The sequence below is a fragment of the Triturus cristatus genome, chromosome 11 (assembly GCF_964204655.1).
Source record: "Triturus cristatus chromosome 11, aTriCri1.1, whole genome shotgun sequence".
Classification (NCBI taxonomy): Eukaryota; Metazoa; Chordata; class Amphibia; order Caudata; family Salamandridae; genus Triturus; species Triturus cristatus.
This window is the reverse complement of record NC_140594.1, coordinates 1,006,383,528-1,006,402,318: the sequence shown is the minus strand read 5'-3', so window position 1 is coordinate 1,006,402,318 and position 18,791 is coordinate 1,006,383,528. Positions and strand designations below refer to the sequence as shown.

At 49.9% G+C, this 18,791-nt stretch overlaps 1 protein-coding gene across 1 annotated transcript in view; it reads left to right on the top strand.

The window, feature by feature from the left end:
- SERPINI1 (serpin family I member 1) overlaps positions 1-10,487 on the top strand; it is a 136,086-nt gene extending 125,599 nt beyond the window's left edge. Inside the window, exon 9 of the mRNA XM_085635172.1 lies at positions 10,208-10,487. Coding sequence (XP_085491298.1) covers positions 10,208-10,284 — 77 coding nt within the window. The 3' untranslated portion in view covers positions 10,285-10,487. The remainder of the gene's footprint in view (positions 1-10,207) is intronic.
- The last annotated feature ends 8,304 nt before the right edge of the window (positions 10,488-18,791 follow it).

The following is an 18,791-nucleotide window of genomic DNA, read 5'->3' as shown; positions in this document are numbered from 1 at the left end:
CTAATACATAGTTCTCCTATCCGAATCTAACATAATGATCATAATCATACATTAATTACTTTCTGCGTATCCTATTTGGGCCTACAGCAAGGATATTAACTGGTGTCATATCCTTATCAATTTACCACGCCCCCCGTAGGGTTGCGCATGCGCAGAGGGCCCGCTTACCGAGAGGGTACTCCTTTACCCCCCCCCCCCCCCCCCCCACCCTCCGGTTATCCCCATACGTTCCCTGAACTCCATGCCAATTTGGGGGGTCTTGCACTCTGCGCCATTTAGTGACGTCCATGCCAGTGCGGGGTGGCCAACCAGCCTAAAGAAAGCGTGCTTCCCCCCAACCCCCCCACTCCCCGCACCCATCCAGCCAACCGGATGTACCGCCCCTGGAGTTATAGGAGAGACCCCTTGTCCCTCCCCCTGGGCGACCCCATCCGAGGATGAGGCCGCCTCCTAAGGACTTAAATTTACTGCTCACTAGTCATGACCTTACCGCCACAGGCCAGCATAGTTGCCCGACTATCTGCTCCCCCCCCCCCCCCCCCCCCCCACCCAACCTATCCCTCAAAGGTCCTGCCCCTTCCCTCAGACCCTCTAGCCAAGCCATGAAATTCTCTAACATTAAGTCATTGCCCAACCTAGTCAAGTGGACCCCGTCTTTTAAGAAGCACGGTTTCCCCCCCGACACACCCATGTGCAATGCACTGCAATTTGGAAGATCTGAACAGTTTCCCTATTTTGTTATTGACCCTCTTTACCGAGTGGTTCAAAGCTCTCACCGAGTTCCCCCCCCCCCCCCCCCCCCTCTCCATTTAAATCTAGGTATCCTGTGTGACCAGAATATGTAGCAACCCTGGCACGCCTTGGCTAACCAACCAATCTCAGAGATTATGTTCTCAAACAAGACCCTCCTGCCCAACGTGACCAAGTCATTGCCCCCCAGGTGTAAAATAACGATAGAGGGAGGAGGACTGTGTCTCTTCAGCAGGTCAATCATAAAGCCCCTAAATTGAGTAAGGCAAAGGCCCCCCTTTCCATGAAAAGACACTGTGAAACCCCTCTGCTCTGCCCGTTTCCTATAGTCACCCGCAAGAACAACAGATTTCATACGCCGTACATATGAATGCCCCACAATCCACACATTACGTGTCCCTGTGACCTGTAGCTTTGTTGATTGTCGCGGAGAATGTTGTTGCTGCGATGATGGCAGTTCCCCTCCTGCGTGACAGGTTTGAGAAACTGTGAAGAAAACGACAGACGGGGAAGCATCAGTACACAATTATAATGTGTAATCACAACATGTGCAGCCGCACATAAGGCTTATACCTATTGGAAACCCATCGTCCAATCCTCTGTACCTTACTGAAGTGCAACCCCCTAGCCGTTGCCTCAGTGGCAGCCCCTATCCTGAAAGAATGCGTTCTGAAAACTCTTGGATCCATGCCTGCCTTGCTGATTGCCATATCCAATACCTTTTTAAACTGGTACATGGTAAGTGGGGTACCGTCCGCGTGTAATAACAATGCTCCACCCAACGCGCTGTTCCTCAGACTGAGGTAATTTTCAAGATGCATTACCGGGCAACACTGGTTATTTCGCACCCTATGCAGTACCACCCCTTCTCCCCGAGCTTCCTGATTGGTTTTTGATTTTTTTGATGGTCAAAAGCAAAATGTCACCTTGTTCCTCACGTACTCCATTAAGAGCCCACCCTGACCATCCTGCTTGTTGCGTGCCACCAATTCACCCACTCTGAATGCCCCATAAAAGGCCAATGCAAAGGCAGCTCTGAATAATAGTCTCCCCCACTGAACTGCATATGGCGCCGTCAGCAGCGCACTCAGCCGCTCCAACCCTATCGGCTGCCTGGTGTCAGGAATCGCACCTTGGATTCGTCACCACCCCTTCAATGCCTTTCTCACAATTAAACTATTTGTGGGATCGTTCGTGTCTCTGATCTGCGCAAAGAAGGAAACTGCCGCTACATGTCGCCTGGCTGCCGCCACTGTGCTCACCCCCCCCCCCCCCCCCTGTTATGTAAGCTGTCTAAAAACAAGAGGAATGTGCCTGACGTATCCCATCTCTCCTCCCAGCCACGAGGTTCTGTAGTTGGGGGCACCAATCTGCCAAAGAACTTCGGGAAAGTGTGCTGATGTTGCCTCTGCGGATGGTAGATGTTCCCTGAAAACCTGCATCTTGAAGCGAGAGAGTGCGTCAGCAGCATTATTCTGCACTCCCGGGACATGTTTAGCCTTAAACTGTACATTTAATTTCATACATAACAGCACTATCTCTTTCAACAGGCGAAGAATCATTTTACACCTTGCCGCCTGTTGATTGATGGATTCTACCACTGTCCTATTATCAGACCAAAAGATTACAGACTGATTCTGCAGATCCTGGGGCCATACCGTTCATGCAACCCAAATGGGAAACCGTTCCAAAAAACCTATGTTAGCTGTTAAACCACTCTCAAACCACCACCCCGGCCACAGCGGAGCCACCCACTTGTTCCCAAGTATGGCACCAAATCCCACACTACCCGCCGCGTCAGTCCATAAACCTAAGGCAGCCGAAGTAGTGGGGGGACCGGGCCACACTACTCTGCCATTGAAACCCTCCAGAAATGCAATCCAAATCCGCATGTCCTGGCGAACCTCAGATGACAGTCGCGTGTGATGGTGTTTTTCGTGTAAGCCTGCCATGGCCTGAGAAATGGAACGAAAGAATGGTTGAGCCATAGGTATCACCCTTAGTGCAAAATTCAACTGGCCTACAACCTGCTGCAACTGATGTAACGTCACTTTGTCCTTTAACAAACACTGCTGCAAAGCTGCTCGGAATTTCATTATCTTTTGTTCAGGTAACCTAAAACAGCCCTGTACTGAATCAATTTCAATGCCTAGGAACTCAATTGTGGTTGTTGGCCCCACTGTCTTCCCCTGAGCCAGGGGGACCCCAAATGTACGCATGAGTACACAAAATTCCTCCAAGGCCACGGAACATTCCTGAGAGCCCGCCGGTCCCAGAAAGCGAAAATCGAGAATGCATCACAAAATGATGTCCTGTCACTTGTCTGAAAACCCACTCCAAAAATGAACTACATTTTTCAGAGTAAGCACAGGAAACCGAACAACCCATGGGCATGCACCTATCCATGTAAAACTGTCCTTGAAATGAAAAACCCAGCAAATGATGTTCTAAAAGATGCACTGGCAACAGTCTGAATGCAGATTCAATATCAGATTTTGCCAGCCATGCCCCCGGACCCAAAACCCTCAACATCTCTACTGCCTGATCAAAGGACGCATATTTAACACTCCAAAGTTCCTCATTGATGGCATCATTCAAGGACTTGCCTCTGGGCGCTGATAGATTATGAATAGGGCTCCTGGTTTTCCATTTTTACATATAAATACAGACGGAAATCAATATTACCTTTGTCTGTAGTTATATTTAGAAATGGCAAAATACTAGCAAATTTTGCCACGCTGCCGTCGGGTAATTTGCTACCTACGTTCCAAATAAACAATTCTGCTGTCTCATGTAAAAGGCAGCTCTTTACATTTTGTTTCGGTGTTTAAGGCACTGAGCACAGGGGGTCCTGTAGACACTGCCCGCAGTCTGGTAAGAAGGGGTGGAAAAATAACAGCCTCGTTAACTAGTGAATGGTCTTTTTAAAGACCTGTTAAGTACTCGGGTGCGGCTGGTGGTCAATCACACTTTGAGATCTGTTTATCGGCATGTGGTTAAAGGTGTGTCTTTTTGGCTGAAAGTGCTCCTGAAGCTATATTGTACACGACCCCGCACACGTAGATCCCCACAGGCACATTTTACAGCTACTGAAGGGCTAAAAGAGATCTTTGCCCGTCCAGTGACTGTGAGATGGTTAAGAGGGGCATGGAACCAAAATGAAAGATGACGGTTGTACCGCAGCGCCTTTTGTTCTGGCAAAGGCACAGGAGCCACGTTTCGAAAACAAGCCCTCAAAATGCGGACTGTCTTTCACTACTCACCTCCCTCGTCCTTCAAAAGACTGTTTAACAAAAGTGTACATGTTACGATAAATGCGTGCACATCACTACTGTTCCTTTCCGTGTCAGCAGCTTCTCTTAGATTGTCTGTGTGCTTACATTGCCGCTGGACCTTTCTGAAACAGTGACGGAGCAAGTATGACCCTAATTCACAGATGTGTTGGAATGCAATGTGTGATCAAGCAAGTCTTCTTTTTAGGTGCTCTAGTTTCAGCTGCGTACGTTCTAGTTTATGCTTTTTTTTTCCTGGCCTTTTGCAACAAGAGTTTGAGCAGGTGTTTACAGCCTTGCTGTGGGTCAGCTAGCCCAACTTCTCTCGCCACCCTACACTTCCTGCCCTTTTATTTTAACCATATTTTTATTAGTTTTCTAGGGCAATATAGCCTATATTGTACTAGAATACAAACAGAATTGTCAATTTAAATAAACGGAGAAAAATACTGGCTGTAGCGTCTTTTGCTTGTGGCAAAAATAAATGTGGATAAATACAGAAAAAATGCCCAAAAATTAAATATGGATAAATATAGACGGAAATGGCAAAAAAATAAATACCATAAAACCGGGAGCCCTAATTATGAATCAACCTAAACTCCCCCTCTTCCTTTTTTGGTACCACACCTAGGGGAGAACAGACAAAATTAGGGGGGGGGGGGGAGACATCAAACGGACCCACTATTCTCCCTAAACCCAATTCCTTCTCAATCTTTTTCACTACCACCCTTGTGTTTGACCTAACAGACAATTGATTTTTGCACTCCGATGTCCCCTTGTAATCCCCAACTGGTATCCTGACACCATACAAAAACCCTTCCTGCAGCATCCTAGCTGTAGCATGATCTGGATACCGATTTAACCAGGGATTCATAGCAAAGACATCAATGGGTGAATGCGTTACCTTTTCTCTTTCCTCCTCAGTCCTGTTTCTTCCCCCCTCTTGTCCCTGAAAAGGCGTTCCCTTTCTTAAGGCACTTTGACTCTGGGTGAGAGGGGTGATTACATATGGCACACGCGTGCCTGAATTTACAGGTGCCTTGGGCTCTGGTACAGGACTTCCTATTAAAATCCCAGCGCACTCCGTTTCGCCTTCCCCCTTTCTCAGTAGCCGGTGCCGACGCCCCGGGGTGCCCTGGCCGAAAGGGCTGATGTGGCGGCGAAATGTGTGCCTTGCCCCAATTCTGACCTGTACTGCCCGGCTGCCCTGGGCCAAACTGGTCAAACCAGGAAATAGAATCCACCCGGTCCCATGTGAGTGAAGGGTCAAACTCTTTCGCCTTCCTGAAGTTCATATCATATTCCTTCCAACCCACACCCCCGTATTTATCATGCGTCATTGCCACCCTGCTCTGGTAACATGCCATTTCTGCTTGCATATTAGGTGTACGTTCAGCCACTATGGCCATGTACACAGAAAAGGCCCTTATCCAGTTGGTCAATGTCTCCTCTACCCTGAATCTAGACATTTCCGCCCGCCACTCACTGGGAAGCTTCCAATCCTTCTGCCTCTTTGCATATTCCATTTCCCTGTTATCCATCAATAAGGAAAACATGTTTACATACGCCCCTGACCAAATCAATTCTTTCACATCTCGAGCAACATGGCGCGCTAAATATTCCTTCCTGGAAGGTAACACCCCGGCGCCCAACAATGGTAAAGCCAGCTCCTTACCCGCTGACTCTGCAGTCTTGGCTTTTCCACTGTCGCTTTCCTGAAGCCCTGGCTGTGATTGCTGGGCCTTATCCGCGCCCAGGCTCTGTTCCCCGCCCGGGGCCGCCATGATCTTTGCCACCATTCTTTGTGCCTCTGCCAAGGGATCGGTGCCCGCCGCCAAGGGTAACACCCCCCCCCCCCCCCCCCCTTTCCTAACCATGGAAGAACTGCCGCTATTTGAGTGGCTAATTCCAACGGGACCTGCCCACCCCCTGCTGGTGATTAATACCGGGGCCGGGGCCACAGGGTTCAAGACACGAACATTGGGGCCTGTTGGGGGGACAACCGGTATGATACTTGGCACTACCCTTTCAGTGGCTGGGGAGACCGTAGCTGGTGCAGGTACCGGCACCGCTGACCCTGGGACGTTGGGCACTAAATCGGGAATCTCTGGCACTGCTGGGAGCCCAGAAGGACCACCCCCTCCCGGTGTCTCTAAAGGTTCCACTATTTTGGGGTCCTGACTCTTCCCTTTCTTATGTCTTACCCTCTTAGGAAGAGCCTCCAATTCCCCCCCTCGGTTTTGGGGGTACTATCGTCCGCTTGGGCCTGCCGGACGGCCCGCCCTGATCCTCCACCTTCTGCCTGAGCTCAGCTAGGCTATGCCCCATTTGCTCAACCTTGCCCCATCTCCTATCCATAGTCTCCATCCTACGCATCATTGCCTCCAGTATATGCTCCATGCGGGACCGCTTAGTTCCCCGCTTACCTGACATGCTATGCTATGACCCACACGCCTATCCTTCAATATCCCTGCCCAACCACAATTAAACCAGCTCTTTACCTAGGAAAAAACACAAGCGACACAGGCTTAGCACAAAGTACAATAAAAAAATTGCCACCACTGTACCTACACCCCTTAATATTCACACACGCAGGCCAGGTAACCCTGCAAATGGGGGGGAAATGTGCACCAAACGTACAGCTATAGCAAAATTACAAAAACATTTCATCAAATAAGCCCAAATTATAATGTTAAATCAATACATTCACTTGTCTGCCCCTAGATGCTGTGATGAGGCCCGTGAAACATATAGATGCGCTGCCTGCACCCTCACAGGAGCTGGAATTTAAAAGAAAAAACCACCGGCGTAGAATCAAAGGAACTTGAGCCCATAACCTTGCGTGTAGGAGCTCTTGACATTAACCCTCAGGCCACTGTGACTATGTAATCCCACAATATGTTTTAGATCATTCAATTATACCCACTGCGAGTACTTAAACCATTAAATCTCAGCGTCTAGCTTGAGATTAACCACGAGCACCTTCGGTGCACAACAGCGTCACTTAAATGCGCTCCGCTCCACACGATCAGCCCCCTGGGCCACCCCCTTCCACGAATACCTTATGGGCGCGTGCGCGCGCTGTGCACCAAACCTAACACGCCTCTCCCAGCAACTCCCGCCGTCCACGCTGTCAGCCAGCTGGCCTGCCTCCGCCGTACTCGCGCAGCCCCAGGCTGATCTCAAAACCAGGAAAACCGCCTAGTCGCGACTCCCGGACACCGAACCACGTAGACAGCCACCAACGCTGCACCGATATGACGTCCCTGCTTCCGTCGACCGGAACCTGCAGTAAGGAAATAAATAAACAAAGCAGTTAAGCAGCTTCCTAAGGGCTGCGACCAGATGCTGGGAGAGCGCGGGACAAAGAGACCGAGTCCCACGCTCCCCAGCCTTTTATCCTGATACATGGGGGCAGACCAGTTCTAACTGGCCTGACCCCCAGGGCCCCCTCCCCCATGACCCGGAAGCGCATCAATTGCTTCCGGGCCATGGGGGTCACCGTCGCGAGCCAATCCCGGACACGACGCGACCACCGCGTCCTGATGGACAGGCGGGGGAGAGGGGGTCGGTGCCCCGCCATATTTGCGGCGGGGCTGATCCTGGCCCCGCCTTTTCAGTTCCTGCTGAAACTGACACGCCCTCCGAACGACGTCTGGAACCTTCTTGTCCGGTTCAAGGACTGGGGAGGCGCGCCCTCTAGCGATCAGCGGACTGCCGCACACTCCAGCCCCAGACTCGACAGCAAACTAAATAAGTGACTGCGACCGCAAAGTAGAGCGAGAACGTTCCCACAGCTGCCGATGCCACCTCAAGCCGAAGCCTCGCAACAAGCGGATCAACCTAAAGAACTTCAACAATATAGTACAAAGATACTTGAAAGGGTCTATGTCCCTTACTTATCCTTGACCCGGCTGCAGCAGCAGAAGAAAGAGGCCGCTAGAGGAAGGACAACTGCAGTTACAGGGGCTAATCACTCCTGATTGGACCGTTTTGTTTTCTGTTACTTTGTGGTTTCCCTAGCATCCTGGGAAACAGTCTTTTAAGATGTATTATAATGTTTGACATGGCTGCTGTGTAATGAAAGAAGAAAGTTAAGGCCTAATCCTCGCCTCCGTGTGCCTGACAGGCCCATTAGCAGCGTTTGATTTACAGGCCCTGGGAACACAGTGCACTGTACTAAGGACTTTCCAGTAAATCCAATATGCCAATCATGGAATCACCAATCCAGAAACACAATTTACAGTGAGGTCATATCCACTTTAGCACTGATCAGCAGTGGTAAAGTGCCCAGAGTCATAAGAACAGGGTCCAAAACAGGAGGCCAAAATGGAAAAAGTCTGGGGATAAACCCACTGGAAAAGCCAGGTCTAAAAGCAAGCACGTAGCGCAGCAAGTCACCTTGCTGCACTGCGTGAAAGGGAAAGTGCAGAAATGTGTTGTATTTAAGTCAATACAGCGTATTCCTGCATTTTCCCCTGCGCTGGAGCCTTTTTGACTGCCTAGCGCCAACGCAGGCACCATGGTGAAAGGGTACCTGCATTGTAAGGAGGATTGTTTTTGTGCAGGAAGGGAAACCTTTCTGCACAAACACTCCCCTGAGGCGAAATCCTCTTTCTATGTGTGCTGCAGAATGCATCACACATAGTGGAATAAATGAGGAGAAATAAACATTACTCCTTGTTACACCTTACTTCTGGAGACGTAGGTCTTTGATGCATTCCCAGCTCTGCCACTTCTGGGAATGCTTCACAATTCATGAATGTGATAACAGCTATGCAACGCCCATGGAAACGCCTCCCATGTGCAGCGGAACGCAACGATTTTACGCTACATTGCATTGCTCTAGGTTTATGAAACCACTCTGGCGCACGGAAGGTGGCATTGCATATTTCCATTCATCTCATTTTTAATTTGTGTCGCTCTTGCACCACGTTGCTTAGTGCAAGAGTGATGCAAAAGGGCTCATAAATATGTCCCTGAGCCCTCATTTGCACTAAAGATGGCATCTGAAGTTCAAAATATAATCATCCCTTCCTTTTGAGGCAGTCTTACTCTACATTTCTTAAGCCATTCCTTTTCCTCTATCTTAACTTGTGCATAGACTTACTACTTTTTCCCGAAGCCAATTAATTGGCTTGTCTTTTATGAAAGCTAGCCCCCTGTGACACCTTACAAGTAAAACTTGTCTGTTCAAATGGCATTACACAAACAGCATAATTTCACATAATCGGGCATATAGTTTGTGGTTCACTTCACTGATATTAGGCAGTAAAGTTATACATTTAAGATCCTAGGATCCACCAGGAGATTAGATGATTGGCTTTCACCAGAGGCAAAAAAGAAATTGTAAAATCAGCTAATAACGTTATGTATTTTACCACCATTTCCTAATGTGCTCGGGTGCTGTGGCACTAACGTTTATTTGTGGTTTTGAGCATATCCTATTTTTGCTGTCTCAGAGTGCCATAAGAGATGAGCTACTAGGCTGTTGAAAGATCTGAAGTATAAGGCAGAGGGACCTTCGGGTGGTATGCAAATGATACCAAGTTCAGGCTTTGAAATCGTTTTGCTAGATGGAAAAGCCTTGAGATGAAGTCCAACTTGATGTCAATGTTAGGCAGCTGACTGATTGTGTTTATAGGATCCTATAGTACTGTTCACATTACCTTTGGGGCAGTAATGTGAAGAAAGAACCTACATATAGAGTCAAAGTAATGTTTATGAACACCCCCCCACCCTTCCGAATCTCCATCCCACAGGCGGTCTTTCCACCTGCTTTACTTTTCAGATTTTCTTTTCTAGCTTCACACACTCATTCAACCTTATCCATGCCATATGCTAATGTTATCTTCCAGGAACATGTGTATTAATCTATTGGTGCCCTCCCCTTCATCTCCTTCATTTACAAATGTCTCGGATTACCCATACCTTTTTATTGACGTCTTACGGCTTTACTCATTCTATTAGAGTTTCAGAAGGGACTTTCACCCATATACCATTTGTTTTACTGCTTTTCAGAGCTGCCCTCTTAACTGCAGTCTCATTCTCTTCTATTGCTAATTTCCTCTTACCCAGCCTCAAGATTTATTCCTTTGAAAACTTTCTTTCATTGTACATCTTCATTTTAACAGTTCAGTGGTGACTTGGCTTTTAATTTGCTGCTGGCTTTTGTCTTATTGCAGGGACCATCTTGTTCATGGGAAGAGTAATGCATCCGGAAGCACTGAATATCAATGGCCATGATTTTGATGCCCTGTGAGAATCCAAGGCCCACACAAAAATCAAATCAGAAAAGCACACTGTGCCAAGAATACATTTGTTTTGCTATTTTTCATTGATCCAGATGTGATATCAATAAAAGCAGTGAGTGGTTTGTGAAGACCATATTATGATGTAAACATTTTGACACATTTGTCACTGTAATTGCTTTGATGTTGTTGGAATAAAAATACACACCAACCATTTAGTATCATGAGTACCTTTTAATGAAAGATTAACCGGATTTAAGAAACCCAGTACTTCAAAATCGAAGCCAAATTCTCACCTTACACGAAGGGATAAATTGAGTTATGTGATTATACTACACCAAATATTTTTTGATATTCTGTACATTTTAATCCCAAGGTATATGCCCGATCCCTTTCTTTTAATGTGGGTTAAATGAATATTCCCTCAAAACCCTTTGTTACAATTGTCTGTTAAGAGCAGACGGTAAGCTGTGCTGCAAAACCCTTGAATTCCCTTAGACTACCCTGAGTCGAGAGGGCAGTCATGGTTATGAATCAAATCTAAAGTCACTGAAGTTTACTAATTATTGTGAACTATGTAACAGTACGGCCACAGAGTACCCTGTGCATGAGTTGAGAGACCCTGAAGATGGAGGGAAGAGGTGTACTATGGCTACTTTGATTGCCATACCATCACTTGTTTTAAGTTTTGTGTCTTAATCATAACACTCCGTCATCTGACATTTTATTGCTCTGTTTTTAAGTGGTATTTTTATGTATCTTTGAACAGGAAGTTCCCTCAAGTTTTTGGCTGATTTTTCATTTTTGGGATTTTGTACTGATCTTTTTTTTAAAGGCTAAGTGGGGCTCTTTATCGTTACGTGAGGATCAGTACTAAGTAATGAGTAATATTGGCCTGATGGCGGAGGGGACTCTGGAGTAACCCGCCTTGCTGAGTTTGGCGCGGCCATACACGGAGACACTGCTGCAGCCTCCTGGTGAGACCTGTCAGACATATTGGCTATGGTGGGTGATTTGGGGGCCCAGTGGCATGCTTTTAAGGTGCAGCAATACGTTGAGCCCGCTCAAAGGCTGGCATGAGTGTTCCGACACCTGGGGACCTAGCTAATTGGGAGTTCCTGGTGCCTGGTTCTCTCTGCCCCCACGCTGCGGCTTTCGGTTGCCCCAGTTGGGGCTACTTTGGGAAATGTACTTGAGTGATGTTTGTGGTTTTGAGGGGTGGGGGGTGGGATTGGGGTCCTGTCTGGCCAGGTTGGGGGAGGTCGGCTGTGGCTGGGGGGGGAAGCAGTTGGGGGGGGGGGGGGGGGGTGGGGAGGGGGGGGGGTTGAAAACTGGGGAGGTTGGGTACACTACGCGCTGCGAGACCTGTGTATTGGTTGGTTTCCGGCATACTGGATGTGGAGGTATGAGAGCGGCCCAGTCAGCGCTCGCATGTGTGAAACTCCTCCTGTTGGCACGACTGTTGAGTGTATGTTGCGATGGCAGCCCCTGAAGCGGTGACTGGTGATGGTAATCCGGGCACTTTAAGAGCACTGACGTGGAATGTACGAGGACTGAATGACTTCCGTAAGCTCCGGAAAGTGCTGAACTATTTCCACAGGCACCACATTGACCTAGCCTTAATACAGGCGACGCACCTTCCCACAGGGAGTAAAATGCTTTCTGCACGCGGCCTGGCTGGCAACAGCGTGGCGGCCGGATTTACAACACACACCCGGGGGGTGGTCACGTGGGTGAACCCGACCTCCAAATTGAAGCTTACTGTGCTTGAGGCTGATCCACACGGGCGGTACTTACTGGCTAGGTGTACAGGGCAGGGTCATGACCTAGTGGTGGTTAACGTGTATGGCCCAAATTTTGACGACCCAGAGTTCTACGGTGCGCTGGCCGCACTCTGTAGGCAATATGAGCATGCGAGAATGGTTTGGGGGTGGGGGGCGACTTCACTTTTATATTCAACCCGTCGCTGGACCGCTCATCGGGGTTGGTGCGGCGCCCGGCGGCAGCGGCCATGCATATGCAGGCGGAGATGACTAGGCTTGACCTGGTTGATGCCTGGAGACACGGTCACTCGGGGAGGGGAGGCTTCACGCACTACTCCGCACACCACGACGTACACACTCTAATCGATTACTGGCTGGTGTCGCGTTCACTACTGGCGGCGTTTAAGGGGTGCATAGTGCTTCCCCCGTATGCTATCGGATCACTCCCCCCTCCTCCTAATCTTGGACTCACCGATTAGGCGGATTCCGCCGTTCACCTGGCGCTTGCCGCCTTATTCGTTGCTGGACGAGGTCTTCAGGGGGGAGCTGGCGGAGGACATTGCCTCTTTCTTTGACGAGAACCTGGGCTCGGTACAGAGTTTCCACACACTTTGGGATTCCTTCAAAGCATACATACGCGGCATAGCTATGTCCAAGCACTCCAGTGTCCTTAAGTGTATCCGACAGCGAATGCGGACCATTGAAACGCAGTTGACACAGCTTGAAAGGCAGCTACTGCGATTCTCGGCAGCCGGGGTCGAAGATAGAGTTCGCGAGTTGGTCTCCGAATACAATGGCGAGGCAGACAGAGAGGTGCAACACATGGGCAAGTACGCAACCGCCCGTACATATGGGGAGGGCGAGCGCCCGGGCTCCCTGCTGGCAAAGTTACTGCGTAATCGCAGACGGCCCCTGGTAGTGGAGGAGCTGGTCTCCCCTGCAGGTGCAGTACTCACGGACCAAGAGGAGATTGTGGCTGAATTCAGAGCGTTTTATGCAGACCTCTACTCCTCTAAATCGTCACAGATGGAGGAGGAAATAGATGACTACCTCAGCTACATCAAAATGCCCTTCTTGTCAAACTCGCAGAGGGAGTTTTTGATGCTGCCTATACAACAAGACGAGATACGGGAGGCACTGGGGGGCATGCGGTCGAGTAGTGCGCCGGGCGCGGATGGGTTGACGGTGGCCTTCTACAAAGCATTCCAGGACGTGCTCCTGCCCCACCTGATCACACTTTTTGATGAGATATGTCAGGAGGGCTGTATGCCGGATACCATGAGAGGCGCTTCTGGTTACGGTCCTGAAACCCGGGAGACCCCCTAATGTATGTGGGTCGTACCGGCCCCTTTCTTTGCTTAACGTAGACGCTAAGCTGTATGCTAAGGTCTTGGCCACGCGCTCTTGGTGCCGGAGCTGGTGGCCCCGGAGCAGGCGGGCTTCATTCCGTCGAGGAACCTCACGTACAACATCCGTACGGTACTGGGTGCCATGCAACTTGTGCATCCGGATTGCAAGGCTCTGGCGCTTTTCCTGGACATGGAAAAAGCATTTGACTCCGTAGAGTGGCCGTTCATGGTGCGTGTCCTCCGTAAGTTTGGGCTGGGTGAGCCCTTCCTGCAGATGTTGGGGGCTTTGTACTATCGCCCCTCTGCTAGGCTGCGGATTGGGGATCGTGTCACGGACGCATTCGACATCGGCAGGGGAACCAGGCAGGGCTGCCCCCTCCCCGCTCCTATACGCCCTGGTGGCGGAGCCCTTGGCTTGCGCTATCAGGGAATACCATAGACACGAGGGCATCAGCTTTCCCACTTATAAGATCGGCATCTCAACCTATGCTGACGATACGCTGCTGTATGTCAGGGATCCGGAGGTGAATCTCCCTTCCATTCTCAGGGAGGTGGTCCGGTTCGGGGCGCTGTCAGGCCTTCGGGTTAACTGGAGTAAGTCGTTGGCGTTCCCTTTGTCACCAGTGACGCAGCCGTTTTCCATGGAGTACCCCCTGCAGTGGACCACTGACTCGATAAGGTACCTGGGGATTCAGCTGCACAGGGACCCGGAGGTGCTCCTTCGGGAATGCTACGGAGTGGCATACTCCAAGTTAGTTGAAGATGTGGAGACTTGGAATATGCTCCCCCTGACGTTGATGGGCAGAATAGCCATCATGAAAATGGTGGTCTTGCCGCGGTTCCTGTTCCTGTTCCTGTTCAATAATATCCCAGTTGTGCTATCTAAGGCCTTTTTCAAGCAGCTCAACCAAACGCTTACTGCCCTAGCCTGGGGGGGGGGGGGGCAAGCAGCCCAGAGTCCGATGGGAGGTGCTGACGCTGCCGTACGAACAGGGGGGACTGGGGGCCCCAGATCTGGAAAGGTACTATAGAACAGCGCAGGCGGCGCATCTGCATACATGGATCCATGCTGATCCGGGGGTCCCCCATGTGATCCTGGAGAAACTGTTCGCAGACCCGCTCCCCTTACCGGCTATTGCCTTTCAGCAGGTAGATCGCAGGGTGGGCAGTCTGGACTCCCTTAAGGCCACGACGCACGCCTGGTGGGAGTTGGCGAAGGCCCGGGGCTGCGCGATTTTGTACTCCCCGTTGTTACCGGTGGAATGGGCGGTGTGGCTTCCCCCGCTGAGAGAAAAGGGTGTGTTACAGGCGCTGAGCGCTCTGGGCATTTCAAGGATGGAGGACCTATTCGTTAACTGGGTGGCCAGGACGTGGGACCAGCTCAGACCGGCGCCGCCGGCTCCCATGCCACTGCAGCGTTTTCAGTTCCACAGAGTGCGGGGTGCGCTCTCTACCATATTGGGGCCGGGAATCGCGGAACCCCCGGAGGTTCTGGAACTTACTTGTGTAATAAAGACCGCGGCGTCTGCCAAGCTGGTCACGACGCTCAAACAGCTGGGGGACCAGTGTATGCCATGCCGGTGCGAAGCGGTGAGAACTGCATGGCAGACGGACTTGGACATGGAGATCACAGACGATATGTGGAATTACTGCTGCGCCAGCACCAAGACGGTGTCCTTGAACGGCCGGCACAGATTGGTGCATTTTAAATTCTTGCAGCGTGTATATTATACCCCGCAACGGCTGCATAGGTATGGGCTGCGCCCATCTGCGGAGTGTGAGCGCTGCCACCATCTGGAGGCGGATTTCATGCATATGGCCTGGAACTGCCCGGGGGTCGGCATGTTCTGGGCGGGGGTGTTCAGGGAGCTCAGTAAGATACTGGAGGTTGAGATTCCTCCTAGCCCCGCTTTGGCGTTGCTGGGGTACTCTCGGCCCCTTCGGCCGGCGTTGCGTCACCTGGCGGACATTGCTCTGTTGATCGCCAGGAGAGTGGTGGCGATTTGCTGGATGAGAGGACCTCTGCCTACTGCGAAGCGATGGGCTAGCGACCTGTTGTATTGTAGTACGCAGGCGGAGGTATATAGTGAACTACTACCACCTAAAAGCCGCCCCAAGAATTTTTGGGGGCTGTATAGAGCGTTGTTGAAGACCGGAGACCCTTCAGTAGATAGTCAGGGGGGGGACACTGAATGTAGAACCCAGTGGAGGCGTGACAGCGGCCGGGGATGCTGAGCATGGCCGGGAAGCTGGGGAGGAGCGCCCGGGAGGCACTCAGTAGCACAGAATGGTGGAGAGCGCTGCATGCGGAGAGTGTAGACGGACGAACTCTTGGTTTGACTAGGGTCGGGTTCCCGTTGGGGCCACATTAGGGGTGAGTGTGCTGCCAGGGGGAATGTAGACTGACTGTGGGAGGGCACTTTGCCTGGGTTTGCCAGGATGGCGGGATGGCAGATGCGGGTCACATCACAGAGACACGGGGGTAAGGCGGTGCGTGTGTGATGGGGGGGGGGGGTTAGGGGTACGGTTGGAGCTTTCAGGGACTAGGCCGGCGGTGCGTGCTCTAGGGGGTGTGTGTGTGGCCACAAGATCTTCTGGCACACGATCCTAGGGCGGGAGGTCTACCGTGGTCCTGTCTGCGGTTGGGGCACTACTTGGGTGCTACTAACGTATTGAAGGTGGCAACGCCGCCGGTCCTCCGGGATGTCGGCTAAATGGCTGTGTAGGAGTGATTCCAACTGCCTGCACGGGGGGTTCCCCCCCCTGTGTTGCGATTTGCCCGGAGGGCGACTGTACCTGTATTGCTTTTTTGTGTTAATAAAAACTTGTTGAAAACTAAAAAAAAAAAGTAATGAGTAATATGATAGTTCACTGGACTACTTGCCGGGCGCCGTGGAAGATGCTTGTTATAAAGTAATCCATGCATTACTTATTTAACTATCAAGTTAATTATAACCTTTTAAAAGTGCTCTCCCTTGTCTGCTGCAAAGACTAGGAATGGAGAAGGATATTTCCCTTTATATCATAGCCGTTTCTATTTATTTATTCACCAATTATCCACAGACCTAAGCCCCAAGAACAGAAGACCATCACATAACACCATTAGTTTGAACTTTTTGTCCTAACTACAGAAAGTAGCACCTTTGCCCCCACAAGGCAGCTCACTTTTGTAGTGGGCCAAATGCTTACACAAAGTAGCTCAACTCTCTTCTCGTCTAGCCAGCGCTTGTAAAGAACACAAAACACTAATTATTTTCTTGTTTGACACTTTGACTCTTTTGTATAATCGGGTTTTCAAGACCCTCAGCCAATCAACTGAGATGAGCGAGACCTTTATAATCCATTTTATACAAGTTTCCTCCCTTGTCGATGAGAGGTCTCGCTTCAGATGTTAGGATGCATCCTTTGTAATCGACGTTCTGAATATTATCAGGTTAGCACTTTTATATCTTCCCCTAAGATGTTGGACATTAAAGTGCTTACTTTCTGTTAGAGTATATAAGGAACAAGGCATGAGATAAACATGTGCATGTTATTCGTGGCTGGTAATTCACGTTTTGGACGCAGTGCTATTCTTCTGTCTCAAACTGATCGCTTCACTGGTGCTCCAAAGGCATTCTAGAACATGAAGAAATGATTATTTCAAAGTTCATCAGGTCAAAAAAACTTTAAACATGTTCATTAATACTTGCCCTAAATCTTAATGCTACAGCAGCGTTGACGAGCATCTGTCTTACAATTGCTCCAAATGTGCCATTACCTTTGCAGCGTCTTGGTTACAGTTGTCCTGTTCACCACTTCTTTTTTTTTTTTTGTGTTTTTTTTGTTTTGTTACATGAACTCTGCTTAGGAGCTGTTGGATCCAAGTAAACATGATTTTGGCTGCAGATATTTGAATCTCAATATGTTGCCAGCCGCATCAGCATAAATGGACTCCCAGCATCTAATCTCTGTTCTCAAGCAGGCCAAACCAGATGTCACTAGTGGACTAGCCAGAGTTCTTGAAACCATTTTGAGTTTTTGGCTAGCACCTCCAATGGTATTGAGTTATCATTGTTTCCCTAAATTCTGCCCACATATTTGTTGTGTTATGGGGAACATTTAGGTGACCTTTTTAATTACAACTAATTGTGTAACATCTGTAGCTTCCTGCCAGGCCAGGTACTCTCCAATAACCATGCCACACATGGGGAGTAATTTTACATGTCTGTATTCCGCTGTGTGCAAGTCAGAACTCGACAATCTAAGCCTACCTTCAACTCATCTCTCCAACACTTGCGTCACGGGCCTATGGTGTTCAATGGGAACCAAAAGACTTCCAGTGTTCTTTTATTTACTAGACACTACAACATTTATGCTGAAAGCCATCCCTTGAGTAGTCTTCTGCCATAGTGTGAAGGAGCAAACCCCAATCCTTCGTATTGTTAAGAGCTTTTTAGAGTTGAGACACCCAAAGTAGTTTTAAATCTGGTTGTTCGAGGCATGTGGGCTGCTGAATTCATATCTGTGCATAGATCGCCACCTAGTGTTGGGTCCGGATGATTGCACATTGTTGTCCTAGAAGAGTCTTCGAAATATCATGATAGGTGGCTCCTCCCCTGGACTACAGTGCGCACGGGCATCCCCTCCATCCTTAGATTGTTTTTTTCCGCCATTGGGTTCGGATGTCCTAATCTTAGCTCTTAGAGTATTTAGGCCTTCATTGGTCAGTATTGTTTACGTTCGGCGCCGAGTAGTTTCATCGAAGTTAGCCATTTGCCCTTCGACGTCCGAGGCCCGATCAAGATCGACGATGGAATCAAAAACATCGAATAGCCCCTTCAAGCGTTGCCCTCTTTGCAACGCTAAGTATGCTCGCTTCGACGTGCACCCGGTGTGCAACAAGTGCCTCTCTCCAAACCACGACGAAGCCACCTGCATGGCGTGCTCCAGGTTTCGATCGAAGAAGACCTTTCGCATTCGTTGAGCAGCTCGGCTCGAGGCACAGAAAGCGGCGCCGCACCCGGACAACATCTTCGGGACCGAAGATGAGGAGGTCGTGGACCTTGAAGTTCAGGGAGAGATGTCGGATCCGGCGTCTGAGCGGGATTCCGACTATGATGCCGAAGACTAACATATAATAGATGAAGAGGAGGATGAAGTCGTCGTACAGGTAGGAGACGACAAAGAGGCCCTTGGGGCCGAGGAGGATGGCTCAGAACATGAGCTAGGCCCTCAGGTCGCAACAGGGCCGACGGAGGCACTCGATCAGGCTCAGGTCGCGGGATCGCCACAAGGCCTTACCCAAGATCATTCCTCTCATTCTTCCGCCCCGCATAAACGCCCGGCGTCGAACTATCCTAAAGAGCCATCGGTATCCAAAGCGCCATCACTCGATCAACGAGAATCGAAACTGAAGGCAATGGC